General features: G+C 38.8%; 1 protein-coding gene and 1 long non-coding RNA gene across 3 annotated transcripts in view; one reads left to right on the forward strand and one right to left on the reverse strand.

The window, feature by feature from the left end:
• LOC117600965 (uncharacterized) overlaps positions 1–19,539 on the forward strand; it is a 138,015-nt gene that overhangs the window by 32,425 nt on the left and 86,051 nt on the right. The gene's annotated exons all lie outside the window — the stretch shown is intronic.
• LOC117600955 (uncharacterized) overlaps positions 1–19,539 on the reverse strand; it is a 42,215-nt gene that overhangs the window by 6,856 nt on the left and 15,820 nt on the right. The window contains exon 1 of one of the 2 annotated variants that reach the window (XM_034317075.2): positions 14,725–16,481. The exons of the other annotated variant lie outside the window; for it this stretch is intronic. Within the exon in view, the coding sequence (XP_034172966.2) occupies positions 14,725–15,901 (1,177 nt within the window). The 5' untranslated portion in view covers positions 15,902–16,481. Of the gene's footprint in view, positions 1–14,724; positions 16,482–19,539 lie in introns of those variants that run through there. 2 annotated transcript variants of the gene reach the window in all.

Here is a 19,539-nt window from a genome sequence, read left to right on the forward strand (position 1 = left end):
TTTGCTTCAACTCTTCAAAACTTCAATTCCAAACAATCCTGGTTTTATCACAGACTATTAAACGAGATGAAACTTGGGAAGCAACTTTTCATTCTTCTCGGAAGGAACATTATTCGCTTTTCTTATACCACTTTAAAGATCCTTTGAATTCTTCAGAAGTAAATTCCTGAGACTCGTTGTTTCTAAACAACAATGACCACAAACGGAAAACAAAGTGGAAGAAAAGTGGAGCTCGTTAACATCCAGAGAAACTATGAAAGGATCTCGAGGATAGAGGGTGCAGCGAGGTGAGAAATGAAGGGAAAAAAGAATAAGCGAAACTGGGAAAAATCGTTTTTACGAGCACCACAATAACGCTGTTGCGCCATCAGTTTTCGGGGTTCTTAGTAAATAATAATAATGAATCGGTCCGAGCACTTAACCTAATAGCTTTTGATTCAGTGGAACGTTTCAGAATGGTTATAGTTATCGTCTTGCGAGCTGAGACCGTGGACGATTGTTTCTTTCATCTTTGCTACATGAAATATTCAAACGTTATATTACTCCGGAGCTACTTCCTGTTGCTAGAGTCTGTCGGGAGCTGAATTTTATGATTTTCTTCGTATTTGTTGTACTTGGTATTCGGGAATAATTCCAGAGATAAGATAAGATAACGCGATAAGAAAATTTTGTTTGGAAAGAAATATATTGCTTCGATTTTAATAAAATTTTTATTATAAATTTGTAAATTTTAATTAAAATTTGGTCCTTAATGGATTGAACGAAAAATATTAGGGGTTGTCTTATTATTATTAGGTTGACAAAATAAATAATTTCAAGTTGGAATTAAAAAATAGAATCATCAATCCTCATCAGTCGTACCTACGTTGCAAATAGGTTGGCGATATCGTTTCGATCCTTCCAACAGCAGCCAGGCTCCCACAGCCCCGTGTATTCCCGTGGAAAGAATTTGCACCATAACGCCAGTTACCACGACCACCCACCCCCAACCACTTTCCGGGTAGTAATGTTGTCTTATGGTACATTTTGCCACGTATCTACGGCACGTAAAAAACAGCTACAATACAAAAACTGACGACAGTCTTCAGTTTACGATCGCTGTTCACGGTACCGTAATGTTTCGTGCATTTCATTAAACTTAATGCTTTTTTAAGTACCGTAGTAAAAAATTTCTGACACGTGCAAATTACAGTCAGAAATATCGCTTTGTAATAATACAAAATTTATAATGTTCAAGGAATTTCAAATTACTTTTGTAATTAATACAAAATTGCAGTGATTCAAAGATGTAAAATTTTTAGAATTGTAAAAAAATATTAGGTTTTCATGAACATAGGTCGACAGTTTTTAATTGCAAGCTGTTTCAAACGATCAAACCTAGGATCCTTATTTTCGTCTTCTTCGATTTCCTTTGGTTCCGGTTCTTGCAGACAAACGATTCCCTCGCACTCTCCAGAGAACGAGGGTTCGCCTAGTTCGCCGGAAGTTGCAACCCCGCTATCGTCGCAAGGGGGACTGTGAATGACATCCCTTTCGTTGCACTCTCGAGTCTTCATCCCTCGATAATCCACTCGTGCATTCCAATTATCTTTTATTTCTCATTACGAACACCTTTTGATTATCTTTAATCACTGTCGCTGTCGTCATTTATTTTTGTACAAAAATATGGTTAAAAATTCCAGTTAACTTTCTGATTGAATATGGTAATCTTTCTTTATTGTATTATACAACACCCTTTAGTATCTCGTTTCCTACATCCAAAGTTTCATAAAATACACAGGTTTCGAGATAAACTTGAGTTTTTTTATATGCGAGGGCAGATGGGGATGACGATAAGGAAGGAAGGGTCGTATTTGCTATTCGAAAAGTATATTCAACAGAAATATTTTTTGCTTGATAGATTTTTTATTCCTACAATTCTGATATCAGACCCAGACCCAGAAATATTCTAGTTTTTGATTTTTGGATGAATTTATACAGTATCACGATCATATTAGCGTGAAAATTTGTTGGAAACTTTATTCTGGTCACGTTGAAGATTAAATTCCATACCTTCTGCCGGACGGAAGGTAGCCGCACAGATAAAGTTGGCAAACCAAGTCTCTTTTCTATTCTCTTACTCGGAAACTTTCCTGAGAGGACTTTCTTTAAACCGAGTAGGAAGTTGTACTTTGAAACAAGACTGAATTTGAGACTAATGCCTGGCTCACCAAGTTGATACCTCGTTTTTTTTTCCTTCCTTGACTTTTCTGTTCATCAGACGAAATAGAGAGAAGAATAGAATTATCAGGGAATGAGATAAAAGTAGGATGAATAGTAAGGACTTTTTTTTAGATACATCAGGCTGACAATTAAATTCAAGATTTTTACTTTTTTAAAAATGTTTTATGTAAAATATGGAAGGTATATCAATTTGATCTAAATAAGGAAGACTTGTAACATAGTCGTTAGAGCCTGAAATCGAGGTCAAATGGAGTACTATTCTCTGTTGTATTAGAGTAAAAGCTCGGCAAACAAGAAGCAAAGAACAAGGGGTTGCGTTAAGTAAAGTGTTCATTGTGTAAACATATTCGTCGTACACTGAAATTGACTAAAGGAATATAGCAAAAGAGAGTAAAAGTTTGCGAATTTATCAAAAAGGAAAGCTTCTAAACGATTTTCCGAAGCAAACGATCCGTGGCAATGAAATGACCCAAGGAATCTGAAACTACTGCTACTTCCGCTTTTATTTCATTTCCAATTTAAATGGCCATTCCAATTCTGCCAAATGGAAATGTGGACGACAATGGTTTCATTGGATTTCTATTTCCGTGATGATTTTTTATTAGTTTCAAACTGGTATCTTTAGATTTTTATAATTTTTCATTTGAACCTTTCTAATAGATATTATTAATTTTGATAAAAATGAGGATCAATATATTCATACTTTTTTAAACAATTCAATAAAAGTTTCTATACAAATATATCTAGACCGTGGCATAAAAATGATACGAAGTAGTAAATTTCGAACCAAAAGAGGTCAACGACGTTACGTCCTATTCAACCGGAATAAGAATACTCGAAACGATATGCTAGACCAAAACTGTCACATCATGCTCTCTTTTCCTCCTTTCCTTCTATCGTTTCGTATGCTTCCGGCATTTTGCCGCGCTTCCAATACTCACGGTTTCAATTGTCTCTATTCCATCATCCACTTATTATCTCTGATTCTTTCGTACAACATATTTAAATACAAAATCTATTTTAGAATTTTTGTTTTCGTTAGAACTTCCAAGGTTTGCTGGTATTTTAGGCAGCAGTGTTTCCTAAGCCTCGAAAACAGGTTTAATTTTTTCAAAATTGAAAAAACAACGACAGCGACAGAGCTTTTCAACCCTTAAAAATTCACGCCACCACCGACAGTTCAATTCACGTGCACACTTTCGCTCTTCGAGTTATTTCTTTTAATCCTATGAAACCGATGGTGGTTTGAGATGGCCCGAGCTTTTGTTTCTTGAAATTCAATTGGTGCTTCGTGACAGGAATCGCGAAAGGGTCGCGACACGGTGGACGAGGTGCGCGTTGTCGGACGCGGACTGGATCCAGTTAGGTGGTTCACAGAAGAAGACTGTCGCAAGCTGAGCTTGCGTAGGGGAATCCAGTGGGCCAATCCCCTCGTTCTCCGAACTCGCCACGTGCTTTCGTGTCCATACGACCATGGGTCCCATGGTCGTCCGAGCTACTATATCTGTTAAGCTCAATGAGCGAAAGGAATGGCCAGAATGGTGCTTTTAAAGTTCACATTTTGCCTGCTCTTTGCTTTAACGAGGCAGTGTAAGTTAAATGACTAGAAAGAAAAGAAAGAATCTAATCAGAAGCTCAAAATGAAAATTAATATGGTAATCCTACACTGAAAGCTGTGTTGATTGATTTATTAAAAATTAAAAGAAATTACTAGCAGGCAAAATGTTAATTAGTACAGCATTGATTCATTTTGTACTTAATGAATAATTGAATGCACTTTCTATGTTTCATTGTTTCACTCTGCTGAACAAATCGATAAAGCGGTTCAATTGATTCCTCGTGGAACAATCAATCAGCGTCGAATACAGAACGTTTTCCATCGGAGAGTTCAATCAGTCGGAATGGAAAGAAACAAATGGAATGTTTCAACGTTTAAACCGTGAAAGGGTGTGGATTAATAATTGCTCGATTACGAGACCGAGTGTATTTTATGTTTGTATTGACATAAATCAATGTCAAGTCGATGATGGCTTGCTAATTTCGAGCCTCATTTAATTGCTTTGTAATCATTTGCATATATCCTGACGTGACACAATCGATACGTTATCCGTGCACCTCTTATACAATTAGCATTCGCAATAAATTAAGCGTGCAGGAAGGAATCACTCTGAAAAAGTCGTATCAATACAACAGAAGTCATAATTACATTTTTCAAATATCACACCGACTGGTTTGAGATGGCAGATTAAGAAAAAGAGGGGAGGAGAAAGGAAGGACGAGTTTACGATCGATAATTAGAACCTGTTTCAACAGGATGATAAAAATGATCAATTTTACAGAGTAACGATCGATAGCGCGATTAATCGGTACTGAGTATCGATTTTGCTCTAGGCCATTAATCGCCTCGAGTGGATCGTTGAAAAAATCATTTTCCTTGGCTCTCTATTAATTGAGCCATAAATTCCTAACTGAAAGCTTTACAACTAACTCAATACTTGGTTAAGTCTCAATTCTTCAATGTAATCTTCAATTAACTTTAATCCACGTTTTGAAATTAAAAATTTTTCATTTTTCACACAGAGCAATTTGTACAAATTGCATTTCATATAATATTAAAATAATCACACCGTGGTATAAAATTTTGATCGTGAATCCTGCACACAAAATATGAGTTTTAAAAGACTGAAATGCTTTCTTGAATTATGTAAAACAGTATGGTAAAGGCGATCTTAAAGCTTCCCGAGGGAACGACGCGTGAACTGCTTTCAAATCGTCCGCTGAATGCATAAGTAGACATTCGAAATAAATCCAACAAATAACGTAGATCCCATGAACAAAGTGCTGGCAGTAAAATTCCTTTTCTCTGATCTAAGGTAACTCAAGTTCATATCTCAATCTTCCCCAGAGGTATAAGGGATGAATTGAATATTTAGATTAGAAGGAGATTTAAAGTGCAATATTTTGGGAGAAGATCATAGAATTTTAAAAAATTTTTAAATAGTTCAGTCTTCCATAAATTATTATGGATAGGGGTAGTTAAGGGAGTATAGGGTTCGTGTATTTTCGAAGCTTTTATCCTGAGTGCGCAAATATCAGCGTGAATTTCGCAGAACAGACGACGTATCGTTAATTTAACACTCCTGTAGGGTCCTATTTTTATCATGGTCCCTACCTTGCAGCTGTCGAATCGTCAGATGGTATAAATCTTATACGCCACATCCACCCACTTTATGGCGCCGTTTCTTTAAATTCTCTTTGTGCGAGTTTCTCAATGATTAATCGCTACATCGTTTCTCTGTGATCATTGTTTCGTGAACACGTGAAAGTGATTCTAAACAAACTATAATTAGTTAGGAAATTAATCAAGTTATGAGAAGAAATAGACAAGTAGTTCAAATGTATAAAAATTCAGTCCAGGTTTACCATGAACCATCAATTTTATTTCTCACGTTCCATTTAAATGTTAGAATGAAATTATCCGAATGTTTCAACGGAAAATGAATAAAAGTCGAATAGAATCGTTCCGATTTCTTCGTTCTCGCTCGAATTGCATTTAATCGTCAGGAAAGAAGGGATCTGAATGAAATCTTGTATCGTCTCTGACGTCAGGAACGAAATATATAAACGGTGGATACATTGTCAGTGAAATTGGCAGAAGTCGTTCCATTCGACGGACGACCCTAGTTAACGGCCGTTCTACTATTTCGTCTAACCAATCTCGTCGAATTCTTGGAGTAGCCAGTACTAACGGTGATCTACGACCACGAGGAACACGATTTGACCGACAATTGGTGTAACGGTAAATCGGAAAAGTCGCAATGTCAAGGTCCAACGTGATGGTAGACGATAAAAGACTCATCAGTCTGCCCTGTTCTTAGTCGACGATGATGAACGGAAACTACGAGGCAATCTCGTTTCACCGTTCTCTACTTGGACTAGGAACAGTTTCGAACAACCTTCGATCCTTGGAACGACTTCAGTTCAAAGTTTTTTTAAGGCTTTTCCTGATTTAAGAAGAATTTAGTACGGAAATATTGTCAATCCTTGATTGCTATAGAAAATTCAGTTTAAAAAATTGGATTATTGTATCCTGAATGATGAAAAGAAACATTCGTATCGCGTGTGGATCGCACCCATTCCTTTTTCATATGATCGGAAGCAGGTCTGAAGAAAGGAACGAAAAGAAATATCATCACCAAGTGATAAGAAAAGAACGAAAAGGAAGAAAAGTAAGAATGATGGTTTCTGAGGGTGGCATAGATTGGCAAAGTCTTAACTTACTAGGAGGAAATTCGATGAATTCCAATTTCCTAATTTTTAATTTTTAGGATGTATGCAATTTAATTTGCATATTTGGAGAAATGATTACAAGGTTGGACATTAGTTAAATGAAGTTTATTTCAACAATCATAGGAAAAATTTATGAATTGAAGGCTTCTGAGGCTGACAGGAACATTGTTGATGTTAATAGTGTTTTTGAAATTTAGAGGTATATTGATTTTGAGATCAGAATACCTGAAGTGGGTATAGTACCATGGGTAGATATTTCGATAGTCTTCTACACCCTGAAACAGTGAGCTTGCAAGTTTTCAGAGCCGGTAAAGAAGGTTTCTCGTACTTGACCTCTGATGTTCGAGTTATCCGAACCAGATAAGCTTAGAGTACAAGCATGCACCACAAGCTGGCATTTTCTTCCTCTCAAAATATTTTGCCAAAATCCATATTTTGACATTGTATGTTCTAATTTCCACTCCTGGAGGCCTGGCCATTATTTAAAAAAAAAAAACATTCCTCAAAGTAAAAAATCTATCAAAGCCATGTTTAAAGACATCCACTTTTCGCAAACCATTATCTAAAGAAAAAGTATTCTTTTCACTTAACTTGCACATCATAAGATCGTTTTTCCACGATGGAAACTCAACCGACTTGAACCACTATTTCCATGAAGCAATCATTTTGCGCAGAAGGAAATTTCCACCAATGAAACCTGTTTATTCCATGAATGGAAGATGGAAGCAACGACACGAAAGCAATTCCTTTCGTCTGTACACAAGGTGGTCAGTCTGATTGAGCGTTTCTTGTAGATAAGAACAGTTACGATCCCTGCTGGTGACATCCATGGAAAGGATCTTTGCCCCTTTTTACGTCGAATATCTTTCTGGCCAGCAGGTTATACCAGCCCTTTTTTGCCCCGGGTTCTTCTCACCCTTCACGAAGGGACGATGCGTGTTTTTGACAGAAGGCGTCGGTTATGTACATCCGATGACGAAGTGGTCGAAGGGAGGTTTTGTGAGATACCAGCATCCCCTTCGATCTGTTCGGGACGCAAGGTCAATTCTGTGACATCTAGATATTAATGGAGAAAGAATTCTTCAAAAAACTATTTCAATACTTGTGACATCCTTGGGTTTATTTCACAAATTAATAAATGGCAATTACAAGTGCCATAAAAAATACCTCTTGTCTTCAACACAATTGCCTAATGAACCAAGAAATTCAATATCACAAAAAAAAAAAAAATCCTAATCATCGAAACTTCCTGGTGATCTAAATTTCTATTGAACTTAACACGAAAAGTAGCACCGTTCGACATTGATGGATCGATCTCTTTCTCTTCAGACGATCGACCACAACACTTCACCATCTCCTGCCAACTATTTCATCCTCTTTATACCCCATTGTCCGGGACGAAACTCGCGTTCACTTTCGTTGATTCGAGCGGATGATACACGGAGACAGTCGTATCGTTCAGATTTGAATCAGTTGTACGAACGGCTATTAACTTGTAACAGTATCGTCCGACACAAAATTGGTTCTTAACGCTGGCACTAAATCTTTTTTTAAGAGGGCACTTGATACTCTCGTTGGAATTAATCCCGTTGCAGGAACGAACTTCTATTCTGAGATTGCTCGAAACATCGGTGACGTGGATCGGTAGAGGCATCCACTTCAAAATCAGAATTTCGTGCTGTTAATCTTGCTTTTTATTATTTTTGAAAGTTAAAAAAAAGAGGATTTGAAGTTAAGAAATAGTTATAAAAAATAGTATAAAAATGAAGTGAATTTGTTCAACGTTGAATTATATTAATTTTCAAGAAGGGCCCAAAATGATCCATCCAGTGGGTAGATTGTTAATTTCTAAGGATCTAAATTGATAGAGTGTCCCATTTTAAAATTGAAATTACCTTCGTTAGTATCCTCTGATATTAATGATGGCGCGCATCCTAGCACGGCAGGAAATAAACGGAGATAACCGGAAATAATAGACGGAGGTGGCGTATAATCTTGGTAATGCGTTTCAATTTATTTAAAGATACGAGCACCTGGGCGCATCGAGAGGGAAATTTCAGTATTTCACCGGAATGAACTTAACTGCGCCCAGGAGGACAGATATAATATACATACCGAGGGAAAACTATATTAAAAATTATTTACGAGCTACGGAGTGCGTTATAATCAGGGAAAGTAAATTGGTCACGAGTGTGGCTGAAAAGTGTAACTGTCAAAGGGACGAAGGAATCGTTTTGTCATCGGTGTTAACGGTCATTTTTATGGGGTTTAAAAACGGCCACCAGCCTGAACGTGATACATGCGTTCCGTACAACGTCACCGTCCCTTTTTGCTTTAGTATTTTTGCCAGACTTTCAGTCCAGTTTTATTCTCGTTCGATGTAAATCAACGTAATCCCTCTATACAGTGGGAAATAAAAAACTGTGATGTTACGGTTTTTAAGCCCATAGGAACATAAAATGGTGGAACGTGCCATTGCTTCGACTGGAGGCATCAAAAACGATGGTTATACTTTCGTTTATTTTTCCACTGATAAATTTGGAGCTTGAAAATGGCATTTATTGTAGTATACTACTTCAATAAATTTTTCATATTTTGGCACACGATAATTGCATAATTATCTAGAGTCTAATCGTTAAATTACAAATGCCATAAAAAGTCGAGGTGCAATTGCAATTATCTTAAAATCAATTATTACTAGCCTGCAGTTCCGCTTGCTATTAGATTAGGATGCAATTAAACGTGCTTATTACTAAACATACGTTCCCAGTCTTGCATAATTCTCAAGAGTTAAAGACACGAAATGCAGTGTAAGAAGAGAAAATAGAAAGGAAATTGTCGACGTAAAGACGAACGAACCGAGAGGAAATTTCGCGAGCGAATGTAATGTACGACGAAAAAAGAAATTTCTCTAGCAGCTTGCAAACCGTTTCATACGTCGAAATCCGAAGGATTTACGAATGCCTTAAAACTGAACGCATCTGGACAGGATGTGCTGTGACATCGTGAAACTTTATGATTTTTTACGAGCTTCCCATAAGATTTTATTTTGAGTAGTGTCGATGATTTCTAGAACACTTTACCCTATCAAAACACTCGATTCTTCGAATGGTATTGAGACATAGGTACAACATTTTACCTTTTCAATTTCTAGATTTTTGTTTTCAGTTTGTAATATAATGGATTTTTAAGTGATTTCGTAGAATCTATTATTTACTAATAATTATTTTAATTTCTAATTTTTTCTTTTTACTATAGAAGAGAAAAAAAATTGGAAAGAAAATTTAGAATCTAAGAATTTAATATGATACTTGAAAGTTACACGAGTGCATAGAAGGGTGAAAATAGTGTCAACGCAAACAGGAAACCGTTTTCGATGCCATCCCTATTTCCAAGCATCCCAAGTATTTTCATAAGCGCGTTTCCTCGTTTCCCGGCAAATTCAAATAATCGCGTCGTCGTGTCGCGTTTCAACGACGTGTAGCAACTTTCTCGCGCCCGTTACCCGATAAATCTGCCTTCCGTTTCTTTTTCATCTTCTCGTTTTCGAGCAACTCTGTTGCACGCTTCCTCGCCCTCGAGTATTTTTGCACCGGCCGTATCTCTCATTACTTTACGGCGGGCAATTTGCGCCGTGAAAAAGCGGACGTGCATCGGTGCCTTTTAAACGCGTGCTGTTTAGCGACGCGTGTAACGATCGACTCGCGAATTGCATCTAACAAAAGGCAATTCGCGCGGCCATTTTCGTCCCTGTCGATATTTACGGTTGACAGTAACGTGGCTATTGTACACCGTACATGGCAGCCTGTTGTTGGCCGGCAAATGGGGATAAAATGGGGCAATGATTTCGACCGTGAAAGTAGCTCGAATGAAAATAAGTTCAACCGGTCGAAGATCGAGCTCACTTTTTTTGACGTTTACTATGCTGTTATTCAACCATTGTGGGAGTAGAATTATATTTTGCACTTATTATACTGTGAACACTTTGATTGCTGCAGTAGAAACGAAGGGTTATAGTCAGACATATTAAGATACCAATTATTAAGGGCAAGGGTTGATTGATTTTCAAATTATAAATTTCTATTAATTCTAATGGTATTCAAAGTTCGTTTTTTCTTGTCTTTTTCTTAATAATTAAATTTTATAAAATTTGATGTACCAGACACTGGAGTAGTCCCTCCTTCAAGCTGATAAAAAAAAAGGAAATCGTGATTATTGTGATTGTTCTACCTGCAAGATAGCGTAGTAACACTTGCAGTATCGAAGCCGTATCGCGGAACGAATTTCCTTTAAAAAAGGGAAAAAATTGGCAAGTAACGCAAGGGGTGGATTCCACGATATCCTACGTATTCCCGTCTGATTGTTAACGTTCGTAGAACGAGCTTGCTTCCGTCGTTGCTGATACCAGAATCCTGTTACCCGGGATTCTCTTTTCTCTCGCGAAGGCCACCTTTCTTTATCTACGGCTGTTACAATAATCCTTACTCCGAACTGAAACTTCCCCAAGAGGCGTCTGGACGACTCGCCTCTTTAACAAGCGAACATTTTGACGCCGAAAAAGAAGAGAAACGGGTTGTAGAAAAAAATAAAATTAGCGAACCCTCGAGTCTCGCAGCAGGGGGCTGTTTCAGAAAATTTTTATCGCGTTTCTCTTATCTTCCATCGTCTACCATCTTGCACTTTTGCCTCTAGCGTTTCATTTCTTTCTTTTGCAAATTCTTTCGCAACGATTCCCTTTCGTGTTGAATATTTTAATTGCGGATAATTTAATTTAAAATAAGGTTCGTGGTAGTGTTCAAGATAAACTTCAATGCTATAGTTGTCTCCTTCAACTTAAGTCGTTCCTAAATTCCAGCTATAAACTCTTTAGATTCTCCTCGTCGATCGCTTCTTTGGAACTACCGTTTAATTCACCATTCTCTCGAAAACTTCCCTCTCATTGTTCTTGGTTAAGAACACTTATCCCCTGCATGCATACAAATACACGCCCACGTGTAATTCTAGTTGCCAGTGAACTACTCTGACGCACGTTTCCTAACTTTCTAAATAACGTAATCACATTTCGTTCTCGGAGAAAAAAAGAACTCTCTCATTGCTATATTAAGAACAATCCTATTGCGTTTGTAATGGGGCAACTGTTTGGAAATTAGAGCACCAGTTTCCTTTCGAATTAAATCTTTTTATCTGCGATAAAATTAACAAAACATTGAAATATATTTTTCCCAGTATTATAATTTTTCTTAAGTACTCAGTTTGTTTCATATAAATTATTCAACACAACAGCATTTAATTACACGGTCTTGAATGGATCAAGTAACAACGGAACACTAATTAATGGGATTCCTGATTAAAGTTCTTGTACCGGTCGTGTGGCCCTCCTGAAGCGAATGAAAGTTATTTTACTCGGTCAGTACGCGGCTAACAACATGATTAGAAATGCGACAGCCTCGTTAAAGTCTGACTCCTGTTTTAAATCTGCACACATTTGTTCTATGTCCTTTTTCTATGGTAGTTCTTGTTAACTGGAATTCATAGAAGTACCGATTATAGAATCAGAGCGTCAACTTTCAGCTTTGATATATAATTTGATCGATGCTTTTGCACCGTGGACGACGCGTGGGTGGCGATCTGTCTTCCGACGTGAAAGTTCCCGACAGCATCAGTATGGGAGAATTATAATGCCGAATTAATTTGGCTATGAATAGAGAATGTGTGAACCGACTGGATGAATGCCCTCGTTATTTCCGGTTGACGTCGCGAAAATTAGCGTGAATTGCAAATAATACATTTTCATTGTTGCTAAAATTTTATCTTCCATTTATTTGATACGTGGATTTTTACAATCCTTTAAAATGAAATAAAGTAGAAAATAGAAAATCCGATTAAAAAGGAATTTGATTCGAGCTACCACTTCGAGATTCATTCCACGTTTTATTTTCCCTCTAACAAGTAGATCTGCCTTAAAAATGTTCCATGCAAACGGTAAAGAGCTGAACCGATTTCTCGATCTCGATTTGGATCTAGCCGACCAAAATCAGAAGTTGAAGAGAGAATCGATTTACGTTCTTCACACGACCACCTGATCTCACGTATGCACGCACTCGTTCAAATTAAACGCTTTCACGAACGGGAACAGGATCGGTGTTCCATCGTGACGTCAGTCTTAGCCACTAAATCCTTTAGAATCGAACAAGCGGACCTTCTCAGAGAATGACGTAAAAGCGAGAGAACAGTTCGTTTTTATTCGACCATTCGGCAGTTCGGTTTGACGAACGAGTTAGATCGTTCCATACGGAACATTAAAAATGATGCTGCTCGTTTTTAGAGTCGTGACCCGCGACCTAAGAGGCGCTTGAATGAAATCGTTGGGAAAATCTATACAGGCTTACGATGGTGTTTCGCCCGGTCTAATAATCCCTACAAAATATTCGCAATTCTAAGGAGATGGCGTGTTGTCCCCTGCTGTTTCTCGCATGTGGCCCAGTTATCTCTCGAAACGGAAACACGCGCTTCCTTATCGGAACACGAACAGCTAAAACGAATTGGAAAGGGAACCACCATTCAATTATCATAAAGCACACTCGTAGATCGAGCAATCGTATCAAAAATCGCGTTCGGATAAAAATCGTTCTAACACTTTCATACTTCTTCGAAGCTTACAAACGACAAGAGCGAAAACGTTTGCCAAGTGTAACCAACGCTTGGTTACTTGCTTCACGCGTTGTCGCAAAGCGAAGCGGACAGGCGGTGAGAAAGTGTCGCTTATAATTAGCGCGATTCATATCCCGTTTATTGGGCGGCAGATGTAAGAATACTTGGCGACACTTGGCTGCTTGGCCCAAAGCCAAAGCACGATGTACATGCGCGTCCAACGCGAAACGAGGAAAAGTGTTGAGAGGACAAAGGGATCCTGAACGAAGTGTAAGATGCATCGCGAAGATTTTCAATTTCGTGCTTTTAATTTCTTTCTTTGCATTGAAAATTTCATTCGAAAAGTCATCTTTGCCAAAGGAGAAACGATTCCTTTAACCCTCTCTCCGTGATGAACTCGTGAAATTTTGGCTCAATATTGACCCGATGTTGTCTGAACAAAGGTTAAACGTACACGTGGCTGGATTTTCGCCTGTCTTGGAATTATTTTCCCCAAGGGTGATTATGCACGCTTAGCACGCGCCGGGGGTAAATTGAAAGCCGTGAAAAATCGGCATTGTATCTGTCCCTTATGGGCGCAAGGCGCCTGGTGGGTGTTTTATCCCACTCAGGTTAGCTTTTTCGTCCCTATATCAACGAGTCCAGTGTTGGGTCTTCCGTACCCGAAAACGATGATTGGTAAGCCCACGAGTGGACAGTTTATCCATACCCGGACGCCACTTGGAGGGTGGTGGCTGCTGGGGAGTGGATTTATTAGCGCAATTGCGCCCTTTAACACCGCCTGTATAAGCTAAAGCTTGGGAACGGCAGAGCGGGTTATTAACCCACCAAGGTTCACTTTCGACAATAATCTCTGTCCCTTCATCGATCGATTACGCGAACGCGTGACGGATGAAACGCGAAGGGCCACGGGATGCGACGTGCACAGGAATGGATTTATTCGAGGGTGTTCATTCGGACTCGGCGGGAAACGCTAATGCGCGTCGTGTTTGCGTCGCGAAGGGACGTTCCACTTTTAGAACTATGCGTGGAATGCGTGAGAAGTGCGTGTTACAGCCGTGTAATTTATGAATACGACCGTTTCACTGACGTCCAGCTGTCAAGTGATTCTTGTTTTAGTACAGAACATGTGATCGCTTTGTTACAAGATAGAACAGAGTGTTAGGCTTAATGGGTCGACCAATATTGTTGTTTGTGTCCACTTGTTTTTTATTTAAACTGACTTTTAAAATCATTTATCATTTGATGATATTGATAGTATGCAAAAATATTTCAGCAAAAATACTTTGTTAAAATTTATGAATTAAAATAAGAAACTTGAAACCAGTCATTTTGACTGGCTTGGTAGTTCTAGTGTTAAGGAAACTTATTTCTCGAAAATTCATATTAAAATCATTTAATAAATTCTGAACCAGAGAATAGAGAAACACACAAATAACCATAATTCAGAGTCAAGGCTAGACAAAAAGAAAACATTTAAATCAACTCGTTGTATTTCCACATCTATCTATTCCCCTTGTTCTTCAAAAATATCCGAAACAAACACCCTCTCCGACTAACCTGATTCCAAGTACGCGTGAGGGCCAAACTTGTTAGCCACCTGCTGCAGGAAAACACCGTTCGACCCGTGTATCCCATGGGACAACACCTGTACCAGCACCCCGGCGAACACCACGATCCAACCCCATCCTCCTTCCGGATAGTAGTGTTGTTTCAAGGTGTGCAGCTGTTTCAGATCAGCCACCCATTGTTTGCTACTATGCGGTGCAACCGCGACGTGTATTTGTTCATTGCCACTGCACGCGACACCACTGTCATGCATCGACAACCGGGGTAGAGACTTGCTGCGATACAGCAACGATGCAACCGGAGTTTCTTGTTTGAATTCTACGCCTTTTGCATTCGCGCCATTTTTAACGCGAATTTCCGCGTATTCCACCGCGTCGCTGTCCGAATAACCGGGGTATTTATGCTGATAAGGGTGTCCTTCCACGTAAGGGAGGTGCGGCTCTCCGCAGTTTTCGCATTTCCTTTGTTTTCTCCCTTTACGAACCGGCTCGCGAGGACTGTCCTTACTGGCTATCCTCTCGTCGCGTCTTTTTACGACTGGCTGAGAATCGGACAGTTTACGAGCCACTTCCGTCCGAGAGGTTCCCGAACCCTCTGGCGAACCGTCCACCCTATCGACGATCAAATTCACGTGATTCCTCGGCGAAGCCTCGCGTTGATCCCCTTTCACGGTCGTGTCTCCGCGATGCTCGCCGGAGCCGACTAATTTATAGATAACCCTGGACGAAATCGACGCTTCGTTGTTCCCTGTTTTCTTCTTCGATTCCGTGATACCGTGTTTCTTAATCTGTATCGCGGGGTCGTCCACGTTGACCCGCTTGCGGATCAATCGTGGCTTGTATTCTTCTTCCTGCGAACTTTTGCGATCTTCGATCTCCTCGGAACTTTTTCGTTGGTCAGCGGATTCGATCGTTCTCTGGTGTTCATCCGTTTTATCTCGACCGAATAGAGACTTGTTTTTGCTAGAACGATCGTGACCCATCGACTTGTAGCGATCTTCGACAACGATGACTCTGTCTACTTTGTCATCCTTATCGTTAAGACATTTCGATTGACTTTCGTTGGCGATTACTGTAGATGCCGAGGATCTACGTTCACTGCGAATCGATGATCTTCTAATTATCGTATGATCTTCGCCGATTTCCGAATCGACGCGGGAGGCAGCCATTCTCCGGATCTCTCAGGCCTCGAAGCGTTCTTCAACGTCGCGTCCTCGTCTGCGTCGTCTTCGCCGTCTTCGTCCTCGGTTCTCTGCCTCTTCTGCCTCTTCCATTTCCTTTCCACCGGATGATCCCTGCTCTCTTGCTGGCTGTTTCTCTCTGGTACCAAACGAGGGATTAAGTCAGATCGATCGTTTTAAGGGTTCGATCGAGCGTTTCGTGAATCGGCGAACGAATTCTTTGTCAAGTGACAACCTTGAAGTATTATTCATCCTCCATCGCGTGTTATCTTTGACACCTTTGTTCGACGAGCTTTCAACAGGATTCTTAATCATTTATCATTCGAGACGCGATGTTGTTTGGTACTTCGAAGAGAAATACGTAGACAGGCTCGAATCGAACGAATGAAATCGGATTTTCTTCGATTAAAATCGCATCCACCGGTGCAGCGATCACTGGGGATCCGGGTACAGGTATCTCGATCAAAGGACACGAGTGGCAGAAGGAAGCGACCGAGCGCGGCACGCTCAGCACGCAAACTGGCCGAGAAAAGCCGCGTCGGGCAAGAATCGTGCGGCTGTCTGCGGCTACGGTCGACAGCTGCGCTTCTGGAGTCGGATCAACCGAAGCCGAAGGAATCCCTCTCTCTTTTTCTAAACCCCCTCCCGCAATGTGTTGTTCCAACCACTTTGTGTGTTCAGGGAATGTTCAGGTAGCCGTTGTGCTCCTCCGTAACAACGAATGCGATCGTGTTCGAGCCGGTACTTTATGATAGTTGCGCAACTTGCTGCGGCTCGGCCGGTTGTTGCTCCGACGACTCGTAATCTAATTGTTTCTTGGAAGATTTAACTGTACACCGCTGCGCGGGGAATGCAAAACTTCTAACGGATTCTTGTTTTTTGGTTGATTGTAGGTATTTGGGAAATGTTCAGCTTAGGACTATTTTCGGCCGAAAATAAAGGGCTAAATCGTCATGATGATCCTAACTTTTTCATTCGTGCCAAAAAGCCTTTACGGTTCGCGGAACATTTTCACGCGACCCTTATATCCTAAATCCCTGGCCATTGTAGCCCTTCGTCTTATTCTTGCTTTATTTCTTTGCTTTTATGGAATATTGTATCCATCTATGGATTCGTGAACACTGTATGCGATATAAAAGTTCTCAATTTCTTCATCTTTTGTTTTCTTAATTTTCCAATTTTTCATTTTTTTCATTTTTGAATTCTTCGAATTGTTCACTTTCTCAATTTTCCAATTTTTCAGTGCCTTAATTTCTCAGTATAGTGAACATTATCCTCAAAAATATTATAATAATATCAGGGTCAGAAAGGACCGAATCTCTCGATCGATGATGACCGATACCCTCTGGGTAGAGAAAAGAATTGACTGACAGCTATTACGCTTCAAGATGACGTGCTGTGGTTCAGCAGTCTAATAATGCCTGCAAGAAATCGTCCAGATCTCTGCTTTAGATTATTACATTTGCCACAGAATGTAATTTTGCTCCATTTTTTCTAGTTACTTCCGTTTAATATTCAATATAAAATGACACATTGTAATTTCATCTGATTTTTATGTATCTTATTTTTGTCTCTTTTATAATAGTTGATGAAGAATGTCTACAGATGTTAGTCGCCCACGAAAGATCTTGTCTATTATTTATTGAAAAACGAACAAGTGTTTTTTATTAATAGACAGAGCATAATAGTCTATTCGACTGCCATGGGGCTCGGTCGAACGTTTTTGTATTTTATTGCTAATTTAATGTCAGCCTTATGAGAGGTTACAATTCATGAAACATTTTCTATTGAAACGTTTCCCTTCTTTTTTCTTCAGTGATTCCCAGAGCTATCGTTATGTAACACTTGGAGATAATTGAATCGAGCATTCAGCGAGAGGCTTGAAATTCTTTTCTTTATTGCAACCACTCTCTTGCCAATCTCCACAATGAAGGTTCATTTCAATCATTTAGGGCATGTTTCTGTCAAATGAAACCTAGATGCTCGAGATATCAAAAGATAGAATAGAAAATAACCAGAGTTTTTAAATCAACTTAATAATCAGAGTTTCAATGTGTCTGACTATATATATCCTTTTCTACTGCATCAGTTAAGGATCCATTCTCAATTAGGAAAAATTTCAATTTTTTTTTGAAATTTTAATTTAAATTGATAGTATACTGAACAATTGCTTCACACATTTGTTTTCATTGTGGCAGTCAACCTGTTAAACTCTTCATGAACTATATTTCTTCTTAAATTCGTCAAGTAATAATGAAATGTTAGAAGAGTAATTGCGTAAATGAGGAAACTTAGGTGCTTCAGGACCAGTATAATTTACTTATTGAATATAAATCAATATTTTCTTCAATAATTGCTTTTCTCACTGGAAAAAGTTCCTGCCTTCTGTCTTCCTTCTTCGTACAAACACAGCAATAACAATAATTTTTCTTGCACAGATGGGTGATTAAAAGACATATGTGTCGGAGAAATTCATTTAAGCATAAAATAGTAGATTTCTATATTTTTGGGTCCTGAATGACCCAGTGTCTATCCTCTGAGGGTTAATGAATAAAAAGAGTAAAAGAAAAGGCAGCGTGTTACATATCGACTGTTTTCTTCGGTACAATATTCTACTTCATTCAAAGATAGAGTGCGCTATGATATTCTGGTAGCTTTGGGTTAGTCGGTAATTCAGATTGAAACTTGAAAAAATTCCCTAGAACCTTTAGAAGGTTGAAAGATGTCACTATAATATGGTTGAGGGGATTGAAGTAAGTGTAACAGGATGTGGTGATCACCGCGGGCTACGAAACTTTGTATGAATACTCAGCGTTTATTTTTAGAAACAACAAACACTCTTTCCTTTCATCATGTTTTAACATTATAAATGTTTTGACCTGTTTTATTGCTGGCTAGTATATTTACTCTGTTTCAATCAAGTGTTCCATTGAAATTGAAATTTTATTCTTACATTTTACAACGAATAGAAGAAATATACACAAGTAAGAAGAAATGGTAAATTTGTGATCATGGGATTAAATTTTCTAAATATAACTTAGGAATAGATTAAAATTTTAAGAACTATAAATTCCTTTAAAATATTCAATCTTCTTACGTACTTGAAATATTATTAATTCCACAATAATACAAGTATTTTCTGTCATGTATACTTATAATGATTCTGTTGTTTGAAACAGGGCTTTTTTCTGTAAGTATACTGATTGATATCGTGCTGATAAGGGCGATCAAGTTGGAGGGCTGTGATAAATGCCCTTCATAACAGCCATCACAACTTTTTCCGATAAAGACTTTTGTCTCACATGTTGCCCTTAAGAAAATGTGAGGGGGTTGAACGATAAGGGATGAAACGAAAGAAACTTCGATTTCCATGGTGGTCACCACTGATTTATGTTTCAAATGTAATATAATCTGTAACAGTAATTAAAAAAGGTACTTTCAATGATCAACGTTGCAATCCTCTGTTCCATAATCTCGGTGGTCAATTTCTCAATGTTACCAAAGTCAGAATAACGCGGTTTTAGCGTAATACCAACTCGAATTTACTACGTTTTCCGGTCGCCTATTAAATTCCGCCGCGAAACTGAAACGTATGTTTCGAGTTTGCCAATTAAAAGGCTGTTCCG

Source organism: Osmia lignaria, chromosome 16 (genome assembly GCF_051020975.1).
Source record: "Osmia lignaria lignaria isolate PbOS001 chromosome 16, iyOsmLign1, whole genome shotgun sequence".
In the NCBI taxonomy this organism is placed as follows: domain Eukaryota; kingdom Metazoa; phylum Arthropoda; class Insecta; order Hymenoptera; family Megachilidae; genus Osmia; species Osmia lignaria.